Source organism: Periophthalmus magnuspinnatus, chromosome 5, assembly GCF_009829125.3.
Source record: "Periophthalmus magnuspinnatus isolate fPerMag1 chromosome 5, fPerMag1.2.pri, whole genome shotgun sequence".
NCBI lineage: Eukaryota > Metazoa > Chordata > Actinopteri > Gobiiformes > Gobiidae > Periophthalmus > Periophthalmus magnuspinnatus.
Window position 1 is genome coordinate 26103870 of NC_047130.1, and position 21338 is coordinate 26125207.

At 42.9% G+C, this 21338-nt stretch overlaps 2 protein-coding genes across 3 annotated transcripts; one reads left to right on the forward strand and one right to left on the reverse strand.

The window, feature by feature from the left end:
- Positions 1-167: 167 nt before the first annotated feature.
- On the reverse strand, positions 168-11632 carry efcc1 (EF-hand and coiled-coil domain containing 1). Of its 2 annotated transcripts, none has more exons than XM_033966834.2 (8): positions 10382-11632; positions 9365-9780; positions 4951-5090; positions 3905-4040; positions 3588-3744; positions 1002-1160; positions 708-777; positions 168-579 (listed from the first exon to the last, which is right to left on the reverse strand). In XM_033966834.2, exons 1-8 carry the CDS (start codon positions 11018-11020, stop codon positions 446-448), a joined length of 1851 nt encoding a protein of 616 aa, XP_033822725.1. In that variant the 5' UTR covers positions 11021-11632; the 3' UTR covers positions 168-445. The 2 variants fall into 2 exon arrangements, with proteins under 2 accessions (XP_033822725.1, XP_055077568.1); XM_055221593.1 differs by having other exon boundaries at positions 1002-1154; positions 10382-11210.
- On the forward strand, positions 11264-21306 carry cfap92 (cilia and flagella associated protein 92 (putative)). The gene is made up of 17 exons (XM_055222008.1): positions 11264-11399; positions 11687-11777; positions 11991-12152; positions 12215-12384; positions 13623-13839; positions 13905-14003; positions 14077-14181; positions 15278-15462; positions 15530-16329; positions 16422-16616; positions 17883-18156; positions 18232-18393; positions 19582-19701; positions 19778-19921; positions 20114-20264; positions 20725-20903; positions 21139-21306. The coding sequence occupies exons 3-17, from the start codon at positions 11993-11995 to the stop codon at positions 21304-21306; spliced, it is 3129 nt and encodes a 1042-aa protein (XP_055077983.1). The 5' UTR covers positions 11264-11399; positions 11687-11777; positions 11991-11992.
- Positions 21307-21338: the final 32 nt, after the last annotated feature.

The following is a 21338-nucleotide window of genomic DNA, read 5'->3' on the forward strand; positions in this document are numbered from 1 at the left end:
TGTGTGTGTGTGGGGGGGGGGGGTTGTGCGGGGGTGTGTGCGTATATGTATGTATGTGTATGTGTGTGTATATATATGTACTTTATTACACATGCACGTGCCTGTAGTACATGTTATGTAGTACATATTATAGCTTGTCTTTTGATTTAACCACACTTTAATCATAATTAGTGCTTTACATTGTATTTATTAAGTTGTTTATAAGTTGTGCACAAGACAAAAGAATAAAAAGTGAGAAATACAAAGGTTAAAGGCAGTACAAATCTAATTGTAGGTTATATATTTCATCATTGCGTCATGGTAACTTGGACTTTAGAAATATGTTTACAAAATGTACAAATCTACATAAGTAACCTTTTATTTGTGTGTTTTGGGGTTACACAAGTGTCCAACAAACATCTGATCCAAACAGACACATCCTTGGCCCAGTAGGAGGCGCCGTGGATCAGCAGGTAATGATGAGGGCGTTTAAAGACTGCTGACTCTGGGTTCTTGTGAGCGGCCCCCCTGTGGACAGAACCTCACAGGCGGCCAGCTCGTGGTAGAGAGCGTTGAGCACCTCCAGAATGTGAGCTTTTCCTGTTCACAAACACATGGGGTCGTTTTAGCAAATTAATTCAAGCCAGCGCCTTAAAACAAAGTAAATTCTCATTAGAGTGATCACAAAACCCTGAGTTGATTTTATTGGGTGTGAGAGCTTTACATACCATGTTGTGGGTCGCTACAAGACCCCAAAGTGCTGAGCAGGATTTTCCCCAGAGAGCGCCGGGACACGTTCTGAAACAAAGGAGCGCTATTCTCACATGTCAGGAACTTTATAGGCTACGAGATTTAAGAAACCATTGGGGCTCCTATATAATGTACAACAGAGGAAATTCATTAGGTTTAAATAAAAACATGGCTTGGGGTTCGCTTGTAAAACAGACCTATTTGTTCTCTCTTAAAACTGCACAGTGGAGTAAATGAACAGGCCTGTGTAAATGAAAGTATTTGACGCTCACGAGTTCTCGAAGCTGCTGCAGGAGCTGAAGAATGTCCATGAGTTTGTCCTCGACGAGCGACAGGCGAACCCTCTCCGTCTCCAGCATCTGCAGCTCCATCTGTAAAAGGTCCGTCTCCTCCGTCTTCTGCTGCAGCGCCTCCACCAAGGAGTCCTGCAACTGAACAGAAAAACAGTTTACAGACTTACAGGGCTGCAAGATTCATCGCAATCCAATCAAAATCAGAATCTGAATGGACGTAATTGGCTGCATTTTGACATAAGTGACATAAATTCCTCTAAATGTACCAAATCGTGACATAAATTCCTCCAAATTTACCAAATCGTGACATAAATTCCCCCAAATTGACCAAATTGTGACATAAACTCCCCCAAATTTACCAAATCGTGACATAAATTCCTCCAAATTTACCAAATTGTGACATAAATTCCCCCAAATTTACCAAATTGTGACATAAACTCCCCCAAATTTACCAAATCGTGACATAAATTCCTCCAAATTTACCAAATCGTGACATAAATTCCTCCAAATTTACCAAATCGTGACATAAATTCCCCCAAATTTACCAAATCGTGACATAAATTCCCCCAAATTTACCAAATCGTGACATAAATTCCCCCAAATTTACCAAATTGTGACATAAACTCCCCCAAATTTACCAAATCGTGACATAAATTCCTCCAAATTTACCAAATTGTGACATAAATTCCTCCAAATTTACCAAATCGTGACATAAATTCCCCCAAATTTACCAAATCGTGACATAAATTCCTCCAAATTTACCAAATCGTGACATAAATTCCCCCAAATTTACCAAATCGTGACATAAATTCCTCCAAATTTACCAAATCGTGCAACGCTAATGTGGATAGGACTGAATGAAATGTATAAACAGATCAGAACATAAAACCCTCTGTACATCTATATCAGGGGCGTCAAACTCATTTTCACTGACGGTCACATGAGCAAAATGGCCGCCATCTTGTTAAATAACTCTTTCTGTATTTATTATTTATCTTGTATCTGCGTTTCCCCTGATAAACTGACATTTTTAAAACTGTGTATCTGGGCGGGGCTCACCTGCTCACAGACCGTCAGCACAAAAATAGACTTTTACAGCCTTTTAATTATTGGACAGTTTGTTGTTTTTCTTGAAGACTAACTTGTGCAGACTTAGCGCCGTGTTTGGTGTCAAAATGCCGTCATGGATTGTACTTTTTCACAACCGACCCCGCCTTGTAACACAAAAAACATACAGGTTTTTCTCCTTGAAGCACAAACTTTAAAACCTTCACTTTTCTTGAAACACGCCCACAATTTTCCTCTTCCTGAACATTTTGGGATCATTATTTGCAGATATTTCTCAGTTCCACTTGTTGGGAAGGTCTCATTAGTTTACGGTCGACGCAAATGAGAGTTATTCCTTTTAATTTACCTTCTCTTCTCGCGGCCACATAAAATCACGTGGCGGGCGACATTTTGCCCCCGGGCCTTGAGTTTGACACACATGGTTTATGGGTTTTTGAGTAATAAAAACCTAATACTGTTGCCATTAACAATTAACAACTCAAAACAAATATTACAACTTTAAAATATCACCGATAAACGGGAACTTGAACCTCATGAAGAGCTTTTAGATTCTGGAATAAGACGATATCGCAACGAGAATAACTGTATTTTCATAAGAATTAAAAAGGAAAATCCACAATTTGACGAAACAATTCTTCTTAAAAGTCCAATAAATGACTAAAAATAAAGTAACCAACTACATGCCGTGTTTAAGTTGCGCTCTAAGTCCATGTGGCAGGCCGACCGTGTGGAAACCCTCGCACACGCCTTGACGTCATGTGGTGCAGCGACGCAAAGGTCTCACCTCTCACATCCTTCACATAAACAGAGCCTGACAGTCCTGCCTTTGTTTATGTTTCAACTTTCCTCAACTGAGAGGAACACATCACGTCACAGCTCCCCTCGGCTCGTCTTCTTCCTGCGTTTTAAAATCTCCACTTTGCTGAAACAGAGATCTTTAATTCCCGCTAAGTGTCAAATGGGACGAGGGGGTGTATTTTTGCGGCGAGCCCCAGCGAGACACAGCTGTGAACACACCCAAGCGCGGATCTGGAGCTGCTCCGGGTGGTTTGGGCCGACCCCGAGCTGCGAAATTGTATTATATGGCTGTGGTTTCTCCCTTTTCTGCGGAAGCCTTCTAGTTTCATAACAACACTCACTCGTCCCCTCTAATCAAGTCGAACACCATCCACTCAGCCACAGAGGGTTTGCGAAGTCGACCGAGGCAGAACATTGTCTGCAGTGGACTGTTTAAAGAGGCCACCCTGGTGCAAAGGAGCCGAGTTTCCGCAGCTTTCCAGAAAATATGAAATGGCCACGAGGGAGATGAATGTTTATGGTGTAGCTGAAGCGAGTCAGCGGAGAGAAAACGATGTAAAAGTCTTAGTTAATTCACTTTTGTTAATTACTACTACAGCTAAATCACATAAAATCCACCCTCCTTTCACTATTAGTCCCTGAGCTCAAACGTAGATGTTCAGGGTGCATGCGTAGGTCAGCGTCAGTGGTGGTTTGTACCTGGTCCATGTGGATTTGGGTCTGGCTCTCCTTCTCCTCCAGCTGTTTGTGTAACTTGGTGACTCTCTGGAGGAGCTCGGCCACAGCGCTGCAGCTCTCCTCGCTCCCGAGACTCCCAAAGTTAGACATGAGCCTTCGGAAAGCCTTGTCGTCACACCTGAACAAGCACAAGCCCGAAAAGCTGCGTCAAATACTCCAGTGACGTTTTAATGGAGTAGCTGCAGTAACTCAAAAGTACTTGATGTCTTCAGACAAAAACCAATAAGAAAATAAAGACGAATTTAACATAAAACCTTAGCTCTTCGTATGAGTTTTACCTTTCCCGACAGCAGGACAGTCTGGTCAGGATCTTCTTGACTTCGTCCACCTGTTTCTGCTGGTCTCCGGTCCATTTATCGTCTTCTTCATCTGAGGCTGCCTGACCCTCCACAGATCGATACAGCTGCTCTTCCACTAAAAACACAAAAAAATACAAGAGATCGTCGTATAATTTGTCAAGACATTTGTATTTTGTTACACTTATTCATTCATTTATTTATTTATTCACGTATTTATTCATTCATTCATTCATTTTATTTATTTCTAAAGATCAATCCTCCCTGTTCTTCCTCTTATCCCGGGCCGGGTCGCGGGGGCAGCAGTCTAAGCGGTCACTCCCAGACTTCCCTCACCCCAGACACGTCCTCCAGCTCCTCCAGTGGGACCCCAAGGCGTTCCCAGGCCAGCCGAGAGACATAGTCCCTCCAGCGTGTCCTAAGTCTTCCCTGGGACCCCGGAACTCCTCCCTTTCTAGAGATTATTCAAGAAATATAAAACCTTCTCACATGTCAAACTGCATTTGTATCACTCACAGTATTACAGTTAAGGATTACGTTACCTCACAATCTTCCAAGTGTTTATTCATAAAAGTAATTGAAACTGAGTTCACTGAGTTAAGTTTAAATTGAGCCTGGAAGCCCAAACTCCAGCCTGCACCAGCCTCCTCCTCCTCCTCCACCTTCCTCACTTCCCTCCAGTTCCTCCTCCTCCTCTCTGCTCCCTGCTCCTCCTCCTCCACACCCGGTCACCTCCAGGACGCCCCTTCAAACCCCCCACTGCACATGGCTCAGTTTAAGGCCGTGCTGCGTCTCATCTCCCCCTCCCTCAGCGTCTCGTCCTGTCATCGTCCTCTCATCGTCCCCCCTCCGCTCTCCTTGGCCTCATTCTCCACCACCACCACCACCAACACCGAGGCCCCCGGGGGGAAAACATCTCCTAAAAATCCTGTAATCTCCCCGTGCGTCTGTCAGCGCTGTGTTTTCTGCTTGAGTTTGAGACGTTCAGTAAAGCGTCGCCTTCGTTTCTGTCTCTCCTGTCATCTTACTTTTATCGGGCGTGGTCACAGCGCGTCCCGTCGGCGAGCAGCGGTCGTGTTGAAGGTCCAAGCAGCACCTCTGTCCGGGCCGACTCTCATTTTGCTGCAGCTCTGTCCTGGCGACGTTCGGCAGTTTTGGCAGCTCTGATCTGTAAGACAAATGATACCTATTTAAACTCATTGATTAGGCGTGTGCTTTTACAACATTAAAGTACGCACAGATGAGAACGTTTCAGCTCCACCATTTTGGCGGCTTCAAAAAGAACATATCGAGTAACACCAGGGCAGTGTACATCGAGCCACATCTACAACTGCCATGATGATTTTATAGAAGCCTGTGATGTTGTATGCCAGATCTGGGTGGGGTAATTGAAGCCAGATTGTATCTCTGAGGCATTTTGTATAGTAAGTGGGTCAATGACAAAACGTGCTGTGTGCGTGTGCAGCGTACAATCCAACTGCACTCACTCTGGGAACCAAACAAGACTTTTTATCATCTATAGACGAGAACAAAGCTGATTTACTTCACTGAAAGGATAATTAACTACTGGCCTGAATGTGCCCGTCTGAACAAATGTATGGATAATTTGTCAAACAGCAGAATTATCAGTAATGGAGCTCAGATTTTAGTAAACAAAGTATTTGAAAAAGAGCTTGTTGCATAGTATTTTCTACAGGATATAATTGCAGTCTGCTCTTTGTGTTGAGGGAAATCCGATAGGGGGCTGCATAAATCACAGAATAAATGTTTCCAGATGATGAAAATACAATTTAAGCACTCTTAAAAAAAAAAAAAAAGAAAATAAATTGCAGCGCGCTCATGCTTGTATCCTGTAGAGACGAGGCCGACCATAAGACAACATGATGCTGTGGAGTTTTCCCTGTGTAAAATAAAGAAAAACAGTGACTTCAGCTAATCCAGAACTGTGGCATGATTTGACCATTCAAAAAAAAAACAAAAAAAACCCTAATGTTTGGAGTTTGTGGCGCTGCAGCGGACGTCAGCTATGTGGAGGTAAAAGCAGGTTCCCGTTGCTATGGCGATAAACTGTTCAAGAATGAGCCGATGTGATGGGTTTTTCAAACGCAGCTCTGCTCTGTGACTAATTGCGTTTTAATTGACAGTTGGTTAAAGCGAGTCTATTATCTGTGGCCCTTTAAATAGTAAAAGACTCCAAAGTGTTCAGCCACCGCCAAGTTTGTAGCAGATTCACCCGCAGCATAAGTGAGTAAGTTGAACATGTTGATTTAGAATATAACATAAACTTTCAAAGATTATTGTCTGAAAGAAAGTAGCACGGTGGCTGATGTTAGCTCAGTGTTTTCATGGTGTAATAAGGTATAGTGTAACATCTAACGTCAGTGTCTTTAATGAAGTAAAACTGCATCAGACGGACCTCAGCCCTCATTCGTCAATAATGCTGCATGAACAGGGCAAATCTGTTCTTATACACACCCACTTTACTGTAGTCTGCAACATTATATTGTTTTGTTTAATCACCTTTTCAGTTTTTACCTTGAGGCTGGACACAGTCTCTGTCCTGCTTTCCTCAGGATCCTTTAATGTGCCTCCCTAGTGAAAGTCTCTGGGCTGTAGAAGCTAAAGTCCAGATGCTTGTTGTTAGGATCTCTCTTGTGTTTAATAAGAGCCGCCTCCATCAGCCTCTCCCCGTCTCCCTGAACAGCACTTTCCTCTTTCCTCTCCCTCAGGTGTCCTTGCACAGCAAAGCTCTGCCTCTAAACCTGAGGTTCAAAAATGAGGAGGTCAAGTCAACCTGAGCTTGAACTTGGTGCAGACTGTCTTTTTGTGGCCTGCAGCAAAGGTCAAAGGTCATGTTTATATGGCTGAAGTTATTAATCAGGAGCTCCCAAGTCACACTGGGGGGAGTTAACAGAGCGGATTCACACATGGTTATTTTAGTAGAATCTGGAGTTACAGCCTTTTCATCATCTCTAATGGTTTTTATGCACTGAAGATTATCTGTGATTTTGTGAGAACAGCAGTGTGTCAGATTCAACAGGCATTTTCAACGTTTTAAGGTAAAAACAAAAAAAAAAAAACTGTTGAAATTGACATTTTACAAAATTAACTGTGCTCTTCAATTTAAGCTTCTGTTTTACTGTAGTAATATTTCGTCTAAGATTCCAGTAGAATGTTTGTCCTGTCAACATGTCAGCAGCTGTCAGCTGAGTGCTTATATTTGTGTTATATTTGTGTTATATTTGTGTTGTATAAGGTATTGTCTCTCTGCTTATGTCAGCATTCTGCAGGTCTGAAGCACAGAGCTGCTGCGGCTGTTGGAATATAGTTACAGTCGACCACCAACCGCACAGAGCACTGGGAGAACAGAATCGTTTCACTATAAGAGGCAGAATGGCCCAGCAGCACCTGCTCCACACAAAGCTGCAGGCAGATAAATTGTACTGACCTCTTCTCCCCTTCACTTTGGGGCGACACACTGCATGAAAAGGACAGATTATGCCTCCCCTGAGGCCGATGCTCAGGGCCAGACTGAGGCTCACACAGTGGGACTCTGCTGTGACCAAAAGGAAATGCACAGCACCATTAGAGGAAGGTCACTGTGAGGGAACCTTATGGAAGAGGAAGAGGCAAGACTCTTCATCAACATCAACACTGTGACAACGCTGGTGTTTGGATCTGAACTTTACTGAACACTGAGGCCTACACTGCAATTCAAGATCAAAATACAAAATACTGCATTTACAGACTTGTAATATTTAAGTATTCACCTCCAACTAAAACATCAGTAGTACTGAGCACAGCTGATTTCTCCACAGACGTTTCTTCTTCCAGACGGTGGTCCTGTCTCTCCACATCTTTCATTCTCTAATATGCTCCGTCAGGTTGATAAAGGTAAAGTCTATGCACAGAGTCAAAACAACTACCATTTGGTAGGATATTCGCTCTGTTTAGATTTTATCGAGTGTTTGACTCTCCCATTCCTCTCCTCCAGTCCAAAGAAATTACAGACATGTTATGCAACAGCACCCACACATCTAGGATTTCATTCTGCTGGGAATTCAGATGGAAAATGAAAGTGCGATTTAGATTTTATTAAAGACACGTGTTTGCAACAACTGGTTAGTTCAAACCAGGCGTTTGTCACAGGTCAGAGGTTGAGATTAATGAATTAAATGCTACAGATTCAGCAAGAGCCTGAAAGTGTTTTTGTTTATTTTATCTCTATTTTGAACGTGATAAAAGTGCATTTGTCGTGTTTATAATAATCTTCCTTAGAGCCAGTGAACACGAGCGAGGCGTGTTTAGATTATACAACAAACAGAAAGCAGAAAACTGGATTCATTTAGTGCCGTACTGTGTTATTATTAGGTCATTCTTTAAACTGATTGGTGTTTTTGAGTTTAGCAGATATTTTCGCAAAAGAAATATTCCTAATTCTTCTCAGAACACAGCAGAATAAACTATTTTATGGTTAAAATGCACAAAGGTGAAACTGATGTGACACAATAGGCCTAAACTGGTGCATTTTAAAGTAATGCAAGAAGACTTAAAATTTAAAATCAGCAGCAAAGAGCCAAACACTGAGGCATTCTGTGGGTCTATTCAAGGCCTCGGTTGCTAAGATCTATAGGATGGGGGTTCCTATGGGCCATTGTGCCGTCGCTGAAAGCTGTGGGATTGATGTCTGCTGAGCCTCTTTGTCAGAGCAGCTCTCTACAGCAGTCACTTCTTTTGTGGAGGTGAATTATTTGCCACTGGGGCATCAATGGGGGGTTATATGCATATTATCTGAGCTGAGAGGTAACGGACAGAAATAGTAACACAGAGACAGACAGTAATAGATCTCAGGCTGTAACGAATAGAATAGAAGTCAATAATAATGACGAAACTGGGGAAAAAGGACATTTTAACAATATTACAGACTTTAAATCATTGCCATTTTCTGACTGCGTAGTGTGGACGGTGTTTATATATTTTAAATAAACAGTAAAGTCGTCCGCTCTGTAGTTTGCAGACAAATCACTGTAAACTAAAAGGTTTCAAAAGCAGACGAGAAGCTGCCACACACGATGTCAAACAAGGCTGAAAACTGCAGTAGTAAAACACAACAAAGTCTTCTGAAATAGTCACTACGGTGAGTTTTTTAGGCACAAAGTGAAAGTAAACAAAGACATTGGATTGTAGGAGCTTTGGTGAGTTATTAGGCTTATTGTGGGTATCTTTCATTTTTGGATAAACAGCCAAAAAAACACTTTAGACCGTGAGGATGTGACCTGGTTGTAGCCTGAATGGTTTTCTGTTACATACTGGTAAATACTATTATTCCTAAATGAAAGAAGATGGGATTTGATCATGCAGGTGTGGCTGTATCTAATGAGGGACACATGATAAGTTCTTGCACTGAAGACTCTTTTTTTAAAACATGAAGCTTGTGTTTACCTGTAGCACTGCATTTCCGTGTGCAGCTGGGCGATGTGCTCCTTCAGCGCTTGAACGTGACTGGCTTGAGACTCCAGTTCTTTGACTTTACTGAGGGCACTGAGCAGCGCCTGCCGAGCCTCCTCCACCTTCTTCCTCATCGCCCCCTGTTCTCTCTTCAGAGCCCGGTTACAGTCCTCCAGAGCAGCCACCGTCTCCCTGCAGCTCCACAGCTCCTGCTCCAGCCTCTGAGCGCACAGCCGAGCCTCCTCCACCTGCCGCTCTTTGGCGCCGCGGAGCCTCTCCATCTCATGAACGATGCTCTTGAGGGTGGCCATGTTGTTCCTCACGCTGCTGTTTTGTAAAGTTTGCTTATGTTGGGCCACAAAACAACCTTCCTCGTGTTTGTGGCTGGAGTGACTTTTCCAGAGCCCCACCTGGAGAGATGTTCACATAAAACATAATTGTACAGGTGGAACGGCACAGTGTAGATGGAACAGAACCAAAAGACTGTGGTGTAACTCAACAAAAACTATAGTTACAACAATATAGAAACAAAAGAGTAGGATTCAAGGGCGTTAATTTAGGGGGAAAAAAGCCTAAATATTATATCTACACTGTGTTATCCCAAAATCTTGAAAGTCAAACAAACCTGGACCTACATTTCAGGTAAACAATGATCCACAAACACAATGAACACTTCAGTTTGTTAAAAAATAAGAGGAGATGTTGTAGAATGTGGTGGGACATGGAGGGAAGCTCATAGATGAAAACTACAATATGATTTAAAGGTTTTTTTTTCCAATCATAACGCACAGAGAGATTGGAAAAATAAGGTGCCATAATGCAAACTTGGAAGCCATTACACCCCCCGAGAAACAGAGAAAATAACCTAGACCTGTGTAAATCTCACTTTTTTTTAGAATTCATGTGGCATCAGTGGAAAAAACATTCTTAAACTAAGTGTTGGAGGGACAGGGGCTGTGCAGGACAACACAAACATGGACAGGTGGTCACTCTTCACGCGTCCTCACTGACCTGTAGAGCCAGACAGCGCGCGTCACTGCTCTGGAGGGCGGCTCTCATGTCCTCTATCAGTTCTCTGAGGTTGGAATTCTCATCCTCCAGTTTGGCAATCCTGTCCTCAGCCTCCTCCAGAGCCACTATTTCCTCGTAGCACTCGCGCGTACAGGAGCCAGGTCTGCAGCCCGAGGAGCAGGACGCGCTGCTCTCCACGGACAGCAGCTTCTCCCTGCGCCTCAGAGGACTCCTGAGGCGGATCTGAGTCTCAATGTGCTCACTGTCTTTACCCACCAGCAGCCGCCCGTTCTCATACTGGCAGCCTGCCTTTGTGCTGAAGTAGCCGCACAGTTTGGCGTGGAAGTGTCTAAAGCTGAGCTCCTCGGGTAAACTGTCCAAAAGTCTGAGCTCAGAGTCTTCGCTCAGTCCTAAAACTTCACACAAGATTTGATAGTCTTCTATTGTGATTTTCCCTGCTCCTTGATAGTCCAAATGGTGAAAAATCTCCTGCAGGTACTGGTCCAGCCCCGTGGCCAAAACAATGATCTCGTTCTCCACGCCTCGGTCCAGTCCATAGTGGTGCGCCAAAGTGCTGACTATCCACTGTGTTCTGCGCGCGGGGCGGCTGTACGGGTCAGAGGAGTCCGTTAAATCCATGATAATATCTGACAAACTGCATCATATTCATCCCAAAGTGTGTGTCTGTCCTCCTGTCCGCTGTCCTCACATCATGTGTCTGTGGCCGCCCACAGGCTTCACTCTGGAGCTCAACAAGGCGTGTGCTCCACAGACACAGCACTGCCCCCAAAAGCGGGCTCCACATCAGAACTCCACATCAGAACTGCGCATCAGGACTGCGCCAGCGCCGCTCTAACGGGTCTGCAGGCTGTAATTACAACCAGGTGTGTAAACTTTACTCATTCATTCAAGTTCGACCTACATGTACGTTTTGTACTCGAAAGGAGCGAGTTGGACACGAGCCTTTTCCACGGTATGAACACTTCTCTAGTGAGGAGAGAGTGCAAAAGAGAGTTATGTAAGTTTGTATTAGATACTAAAACTCAAGAGAGTGAATAACAAATCAACACAGTTTCTGGAAACTGTGATAAAATGAGTCTAATGTTTCTTATGTTAAATGTTTCTAACTTCTGCAAGAAGTGAAACTAGAAACTACAAGTCAAACCCAGTGTCCCACAGGACATATAATACACACAACTTAACAGCACACACATGCACACACATGTACACACATGTACACACTGTCACTGCAGAGAAATGTAACGTGTGTTTCCTTTTTACGCACGACTCCCGTGCGTAAAACAGGAGTCACGTGACATGTTTCTATGACGACGCGTTACACTGAACTTCAACTGATCAGATTTGACTGAAGATACCAGGATCTGGACAAATAAATGTGAGTATACAACATAAGCAGACAGTATGTGTATCTGAAAACATTTAACCAGTTTCATCTGCTGCAGCTGCTTATTCCTCTGCTCTTTATCACAAATGTAAAAGAGTTAAACAACTTGACCAAACTCATTTCTATCACTGGCCTTTGGTTGTTTTATGATCTGTGATGTTAAGGGCAGTGGACTATGATCATGTCCTTTATGTCTCACTGAAGAGATGGATCCTTCTTCTGAGCTGGTGGAAATAGAGGAAAAGGGTGAAATGCCTCATGACGACATTTCAGAGGATGTTTTATCTCTCAGTAAAGAAACGTGTGAGGACGACGATCCGTACGACGTGACATGGACAATACACATGGCTCTAGCTGTTCCACCAGGTAAGATCATTATTATGTGTTAAACATTTAAATAATTGAATCTCACTCATCCAAACCTTCAGAGGAGGGTGAGGTCTGCACAGAGCACAAGAGAGGACAGAAAAAAGCCCACCCTGATCGAGGCTGCTACCACATTGAGTACAAGCTGCTGCCAGGTGACACAGAGACGGTCAAACTCGACCTTTTGTTATTTGGACCTGTGGCAAAACTATACAAAGAAGAAGGATCCAAGGTAAACATGACCTGAACGGTGCAGGAGCGTTCCACTTATAAAAAATGCATTAACATCCGCAAAGAACAACAATAAAACTGTCACATATGGCTGGGTTGGGTTACTTTGCAATTACGAGTTCTGCCCAATGTGAATGTTTTCAGGCTTAAATAAATATACATTCAAATCAAACATTATTCAGCTTGTATAAGGTTGTATATAACATTTCTATCATGACCGAAAGGGTTTAGGCTGAAGTAAAAAAAAAAAAAATACTGATAATGCCTCACCCATTTTTATAATAACACACAAGAATTCAAAGAAAAGCAGCATCAGTTCTACAACATGTGAGTAAATATGTCAACGAAAGAAAAACTACAAACCGACAGTTCACATGAATCATTCCTGAGTCCTGTAATTTTCAAAAAGTCATGTTTTATACTGTAGCTCTTTTTAAATACTTCGATTGTGTAGCAGCGTTTTAATTTATCGTCGAGGTTGTTCCACACACTGACCCAGGGCTGTCAAAACTACGGCCCAGGGGCCAAACGCGGCCCTCAGACCAATTTTTGTTGGCCCTCCTGCCTCCTCCTAAACTGGCCCAATTGATCAGGAAGTATTTTTACTCCGAACTGAAGAGATTCTACCTCTATAACCTGAATAACATCACATTGCACTGTGACACAGACCTAAAAATAATCTCCCAGGTCTTATTAACGGTACAATGCGTCTGTCAAAACTGTAAATGCATTTGACTCCCTGTATCGACACTGGTCTGTGGCTCTCCGCTTCAAATATGTTTCAGTGTGCGGCCCTCGGTGAAAAAAGCCCCTCGAACACAAACACAATGACGTTTTTTTATTGGTTCTAGCCTTACTTTTTTTGGAATAAACCTGTTTGTCTGAGATGATATGACACAATAACCTAGTGACGCTTTAAGATATGACTGTTGACCTGTACAGCAAGAACAAGCAATATTTAGTTTGTTTTGATGATAAAGATGTAAGAAATATCAATCCAACACCGAAACACAAAAACAACAAAATGCAGAGGATATAACTTTGTAAATATGTGCCCATTTTACACTGTTCTTGTATCTGCTTATACCTCATGTTTCATTTCTTTTTATTTATACAAAGAGAGTCTAAAATGAGAGCACAGGCTCACAAAGACAAACCAGGTCCATTTAAAACATTAAAAAGGTGCAGATGTGATTATAAAAGCATTAGTATTAAGACGAAGTTGCTTGTTTGGGACAGATTCTACCAACCTGGACTGAAGGAGGTCAAACGTGGGTCGGATGGAGCCAGGATTTCACCGTGAAAGTCGACAGAAGTTTGATCACTCAGTTACTTCACCATAAGGTCACTGTCCACATGTGGAACCACAGGGACAAACTGCTCAGCCCGGCGCGATCTGAACGGCACAGGGCCCTGAGACTGACCCAGGACCTGACCGATGACCCGCAGACGAGTGGTGAGTGCACTTTACTGAACTCTACACTAAACTTTTCCACCACTGAACTCAAATCTGATTTATAGATGATGTGAAGTCCATCGTTACAAAAGTGAGATCTTTATGTCCAAAGACGGTTTCCAAGGAGCAGCTCTTTCGTTCTGTTTCAAAGCTGGAAATCAAAGGTAAAGGTCAAGTTTTAATCGCCTCAGTATCTTAAATATTAAATGTGATATGTTTTTGCATTATATTTTAAAGATAAGAGCCTGACACTCGTCCAAACAGCGACAGACGGTGTGTGTGACCCTGGGGTTGAAGTCGATTTGGCATCAGTTCAGTTCAGTCCTGTACCTTTTTTGGCAGGTGAGTTAATGTGACTTTTAAACAAACTACAATCTGTTTTTGTTGTCCCCTGTGAAAAATGCTGCATGTTCAATCTCTACATGCTGCCGTTAGGTCAGTGTCCCACCACAACTCTGCAGACGACACTCAGATCTATGTGTCGCTGCAGCAGGTGAATATGGACCAGTGGATTCACTCACTGCATCAACAGATCAGTGTGTGGAGGAAAAACAGCTTTCTCCAGATAAACTCAGACAAGATTCAGGTCATAAAACATAGAGAAAGTGTTAGCATCACCTCCAGTCTCTCTCTCTAAAACCTTCAAATCAGGAGAGAAACCTAGAGTTAATAATGGACTCAGACTTGAACTTTAACAGTCACATCAAATCAGTAACATCTGCAGCTTTTTACATCTAAAAAAAATGTCAAAAATCAAAGGTAAACTGTCAAAATCAGACTCTGAGAGACTCGTCCTGCGTTTGTGTCCAGTAGATTAGACGACTGTAACGTCCTGATCACTGGCCTCTCCAAACGAGCCTTAAGACAGAACAGAACATCCAGAACATCCAGAACATCCAGAACATCCAGAACACTGCTGCTCGGGTCAGGACTAGAACCAGGAAGTACTTCACACATGTGTCCTGTGGCTCAGGTCTCTGGCTCCTGTGGCTCAGAGACTTTAAAGTTCATCTCTGACATGTTAGAGCCACATGAACCATCTCACACTCTGAGGACTTCAGGGACCGGCCTCCTGCTGGTCCTAGAGTCAGGACTAAACCTGGAGAATCAGTTTTATTTTTGTGCAGCTAAAACCTGGAACATTTTTCCTGAAGATGTGAGACAGACCTCGACTTTGACAATGTTTAAATCCAGACTCAAAACCGTTCTATTTATCTGTGCATGTGACTGAAAGGTTTTAATTCTGCACTTTTCTGTCTTAATGGTAATTTCATGACGATTATTTGTGATTATTTATGTTTTGATTTGTGTGATTTTAACATCTTTCTTATTCTGTAAAGCACTTTGAATTACTTTGTACGAATTGAGCCGTTCAAATACACTTGCCTTGTCTGTAAATGTATAACGAGGCATTTGCACGTCTCTCTTTGTTGATTAGGTGAAGAGTCTTTGACAGAATGGGCTTTGGTTGGTTCCTGTTGTGTTAACGAGTGTATGATCCACATCTCCCTCCACAAACCTCTGCTGTCGGATCATTTAAAAGCTGAACTCAACCCTCTGGCCATTACTATTGTTTCAGCCTCCTCAATGCCATCTTCCCCCGTGCCTTTTCATGTCTTAGAGGTACGAGTTCACATCTTTCACACTGTATTTTATCATTTTATGTGACATTTGTGCATCTTTTCTTCAGGAGAAATGCATTCCTGTGTACTGCCAATATCAATTCCACAATCTCAAAAAGCACAGGACCAGCTACGAAAAACACGGCGACAAAATTTATTTCAGAGACGTCAATGTAATCTTTACCGGTTTATTGAATCCGCGGGATCTCCATGAGTTCCTGTCAGGACCACCGATGAAGATAGAGATTCACGACCGTGACAGGAGGCGAGATGATAAAACCCCAGTTGGGCTCAGCTGTGGTTTCAATGGTATTTCCACTGGTGCAACTTCGAAACGGAAGAACGATTTTAATTATCACGGTGTTGCAAACCTTAATTTATCACCGCTGCTGCTTGGGACAACAAATTTTAAAGTTTGTCTACCAATTAAAAGCTGCACGTTGCCTCCAGATTTGGACAAGACTCGGGATCTGTCAGTTCTACCAGGCCATTACATTGATGCAAATTCAGTTCTCAAAGCTAGAATTAAACTAGCTTGCCCTCTTAACTTCTCTAAAAATAATAATGGAAGCACATCAGAAGCTCTGTTTGGACGTGTAATCTATATTTTTCACCGTAATAACTTCGCTGTGATGGACAAACTGAGACTGGAGATCTTGAAGACCAATGCAGACGCGTTTCAGTTGGACTCTTACGCTCTGGAAAACACCGAAAACGCATTATCAAACTACACCACCAGCTTTAAACGCAGCCCCGATCTGGATTTCGTTACTGGATTCCATTTGGTAGATAAGAAAACACAAATCGTTGCAGTTGAAGGCCTCAGACGTAAAGCGGTGAAGAGACTCCGGGAATCTGTGGCTATGAAGTAAGCACATGACCACCATCTTGCTGCTGTAACACTTTTCAGCTGCTCGTGTTTGGATTCCATCGAGTCGTCTGTTTTTGCGATGGTTTCAGGCTAAGTGGGAGTAAGGAGGAGCAGGTGATTGCGCTCTACACGTCAAGTCTGGCTTTCTTCAAACGCATCTATGACTCACTGGATCTCAGCCTGACGCCGATCGTTCTCCCCGAGTCGCTGGAGACGATCCTGATGGAGCCACTCGTCTATGTTAAAGGCACGATTCCCCCGCTGTGTTTGCAAGGTTTATTAAGGTACTTCAGGCTAGATTAGGCAGCATTTACAAGCGTTACGGACCGTTTCTAGGGAGAAGTAGGTCTTTAATATCGAGATAAATGAGAGTTACATTGACCACAAACTTAAAACGACACTACAAACAAAACTACTAAAAAAAGGAAGGCTCGGAGAGTACAAAACTACAACAAAAACACAAAAGATCTACAGTAAATTTTGGACTATTGAGCGAACCTGAGTATAAGCCGCATCTTACAAATATGTTGTAACACGAGATATTTACACAGAAAGACGGTACACAGAGATTTTTGAGTTTTAATTTAAGTTTTTTTTTCAAACTGTGCCTGAAAATTGGCACCAACCGACACGACATGAACAAAAGAGCATGCTACACGTTTAGAAAATAAAACAGCACCAACACGGGCCATCTGCTTTTATTTCCTCTGAAACCTTTTGTCGTCTTTTTACATTGACTAAATTCTCCCCGCTGCCGTCTCCAACGTCGCACCATCGATTCTTTAACGCCAAACTTACGTGCGGTGGATCTATTTCCTTCTTTGACGCCAGATCCATTGGCTTTAACTTAAAAGACGCAGAAAACGACAGTTCAAAATCAAAACTAGTGTTAATGTCTTCAGCGCATAATCTTTACCCACGTCTGTCTCACTTTTGCGTTCACTGCCAGAGAGGCGTTAGCCGGTAAAAATCTATAAATTAGCCGCACCGTTGTGTTCAGCGCGTTGGAAAAAAGTAGCGGCTTATAGTCTGAAATTTACGGTAACTGCTCAGTCTCTGATTTAAATCGAAATTGGTCAGAAGCTTTTCAGAGTTTCAAGGTTTAGAGTTCAGAGTAACAAGTGAAGGCAAAGAATCCAGGAGCAGCGAGCGGCAGGGGGCGGGACCTTTTAAAGGGGCGTTGCCGCAGGTGTGAGGTCAACATTGGCAGGGTCTTGATCGTTTCTCCAGGTGGGACGACACACAGGCCCTAACACGAAGTCACCGTGTTCTCCGTTCGACCGTGTTTAGCATCACTCACACATGCCTTGTATTATCGGGTTGCTCTGTAAACCCTTAAAGCCTCATTCCTCCAGCAAATCAAACGCTACTAGATCCAAATCCTGATAAATATGGAGTAGACAGCCCCTGGAATGTAAAACAAAATACAAAAAAAAGCTTGTAATTTCAGTGTAATTTAGTTTGATGACTGGTGAAGCAGTTATTACACCTGAGAGACAAAGAACATCGACTTAATTGAACAATGATGTAATGTATCGGATTATTCCCAGGCTACAACAGCTCCGCCAGGCGAGGTCCCTCACAGAAGCGGCGCAGAACGATCTCTTCCCCTCTGCAGATATGATTCAAAGCCTGAGCAGACAATACAAAACACCTACGCAGCAGTGGAAACGAGACCTCGGAGTGATTAAACCGAGGAGTGAGCAGGTCCCTGTTCTTATTAAAAGTCAATCCACAAGTCAAACTACAGACGCTGAAGAAGATTTCCACTGTTACGTCAATAAACGCCACGGCACGTTCAGGAAACTTAGAGACTTTATCCAGGTTTGTGATTTCTTAAATATGGAACTGTTAAAGTGCGTCTCAGTCTGGAGCATTAATTATCATCATCATCCGTAGGAAAATAAAAGGAAAGTGCATGAGGACAGCGCTCGTCTACAAAGGTCGGTGAGCACTTTGAGGTTGAAGACGGACGATGACGGACCAGCTCACAACTACAGCATCCAGACGTTCAATACAAATGTGCTCAACAAGGAGTGGCTCCAACAACAAATGGCAAAGGTCAGTGAAGATCGACTTTAGATGAACGAAACGAGATAACGCTGTAGCTGACGGGAAAGTATCCAATGTTTCCACGCAGATACAACTCAGCAAAATATTAAGACCAGCTGAAACATCGCAAGAATTCACATTTTGCATTATCGGATCTAAAGAAAGTTCTAAGTCGTGCTTCAAAATGCAAAAAAAAAGAAGAAAAAACAGAAAAAAAATGGTGGAACTGGTGTCCATTTTTGTAAACTTCCCTCACCATCGTTACAAAAGTTTCCTAGAGAGAATGGAAGCAACACGAAATAATAGCTTTTTTTTTTATTAGTGTGGTGATACATGAGGGTACAATGAAACGTAAAACTTAAAACAAAACAAACAAAAGGAGGTTCAAACGAAAGTACAAAATTTAGATGCAAGTTGAACACAAAAGATCAAGTTTCTCAGTCTCAGAGTTGAGTCAAATCCACAAAGTTTCAGAGTTATAAGTCGTACGAGTGGCGTGACGTCCAGAAACGAGATCCGGTGGCCAAGAGTGGAAGGGGGCGGGTCCTTTTAAACTCCCACAGCTGGAGGGTGATGATTGGCCGGGCCTTTGATTGTCGCTCCAATCACACGTAGAGCGGATGGTTCAAAAGAATGATGTTATTTCTCCAGAGGAACTCCTTTTGTCAGGAACTGCAGCGTTGTCCTGTTGAAAAACCCACTCATTACCTCGCAGACGATGGGCTTCACTGACGATGGACGCCCCCTGAAACATCTCCACAGCCTCCGCACAACCTGAAGCTCCATTGTTCCACTGAAGCAAAAAGCCTCCAGATCGTGATGGCGCCCCCTGCACTGCGCCGTGTAGAAAACATCTCAGGTGGGATCTTCTTGTCGTGCCTTTTTTTCTCTCCCGTAACCCTCAGGATCTTTGTTAAAATGACCGTCTTACCGCGTCCGACCTCAGCTGCGAGAGGCTAATGCAGGTCAACAATCTGACCACGTTCAAAGAGAGAAGCTTTTTTGCCTTTGACATCAGGAGGTCGTGACACTGTGGACGACAAGTGACGCTTAATCCACATTTTTTTGCAAAGATTTGGGATTAATTTCTTCTTTTTTGCAGTTTGAAGCACAACTTAGAACCTTAAGATCCAACAGTCTTACAATTTTTCATCTGGTCTTAAAAGTTTGATCTTCTATGATTTCACCTTTGCCCAGCTGCCAGGTCGAAGGTTCACGTACAGTCAGGAGTACTACAGCGCCACTGTGGAACCAGCAGAGTACACAGTGAGCACCCCGAGCACCCCGACCGCAGACAGGCCTCCAGACCGATGTGAGGTGTGTCCACTCAAACACCAGGAGAAATGGAAAACCTAATGACAAACTGAGATAAAATGGAGATTCTCTTTTACAGGTTCCAATTTTAAAAGCCAAAGTTCCATCTGCTAAAGGTGTTCACAGATTTGTCGCGTGTTATAAGACCTGGGACTCGGGTTTAAGCAGATCTGAAATGCATCCCCAAACCCCAGATCAAGCCCGAGTGGAAGAGTTAAGAAAGGTGAGTATCACAAACATTTAAAGCCTGGGTTTCTATATTTAAAACGTTCTAAATGACGACATTGTCTCCTGCCACAAAGCCACTATTTCCTGTTATTTTACGCACGTGTATCGCCTCCAAACATCTCCTTTTTTACCACTATTCTGCTGTCAGTCCTGCACAATACTCATGTTTACGTTGAGATAATTTCAGCCATGGAGAGAGAACATCCTGCACGGCAACATCCTAAAGCCTCCTCTGTCCCGGGGCCCCTGGAGCTGGACTCGGCGCTCACAAGATTTCCAACTTTATCGTAAAGCTGCACCTTTTTTCAACACATGGCCACTGAGCGTCCAAGTGGATGGTGTGTACTTTGTTCTTTCTCTACTTCATCTACTCTTTAAATCGCACAGAGAAACTTTAAAATGGAAAGAAAATACAGAAAACACATCAGTTCTTTACCATAAAATAGAACTTATGAATCAATTTGCTTGGAGAAAATACGTCCCAAAGTGAAGCATTTGAAGTTTTTTTAGTCGCAATGATTTATCTACAGTTTATAAATGAGTCTAAACGAGAAGGAAGAAACAAATATTTACAAGATCAACAAGGAGAACACACTTTTGGTTTTCCTGTTTACCTGATAACGGGCTTAAGATAAATGCTGAACACTTTAAACGGACAAACACTTCTCGTTATTACTGATTATAATGTTTAACGCTCTAAACTACTGAATGTGTTTGTGCGGAACAGTTTCACCTGAGCACATTTTCATAAGTCATCTTCTAAACATATTAAACTGTCCTGTGTGTACTTGTTTCCAGGAGAATCTGGGCTGGAGGAGCAGACATTAGCAGCCAAAGCTCAGCACAGGCAGAGTGAGAGCAGCACTGGCCCATTACCGGAGTTTAAGTGCCACATGGCAGAAACAGACAAGTTTCACAACCTTTTAAAAGATGAACCCCAAAAGTATTCTCTGAGGAAACCGGGGATGATTTTAAAGGTACAGTGACACTTAGATGTGATCAGTCTTTAAGTCAAAAACAGATGTGCTTTCTCCTGCTCACGTTGTTCATTTAGCACTTTTTTTTAACAAACTGACTAATCGCTAAAGTAATAATTTGACATTTGTTCAGGAACGTTGCATATTTTGAATCTTGCAGAATACTTTACATAAACTTCGACCCAGTTTGTTGCAGCCTTTGCGTTATTTAATGGTCTTGTTCTCCACACTGCAGCCTGTGCCTCATCTGTCTGTGATCAGCCGCTCTGGAGATGTGACAGATGCACAAAGGAGCGCTGCTCTGGCCCCAGGGCCCCGCATGGACTGGAGTCTGAGCAGCAGGAACAACGCCATCCCCAGACACAGCACAGAGTTTTACAAGTACCACTACATGCAAGTATAGGTCAACAATAAACTACACAACTGCGCTTTCTA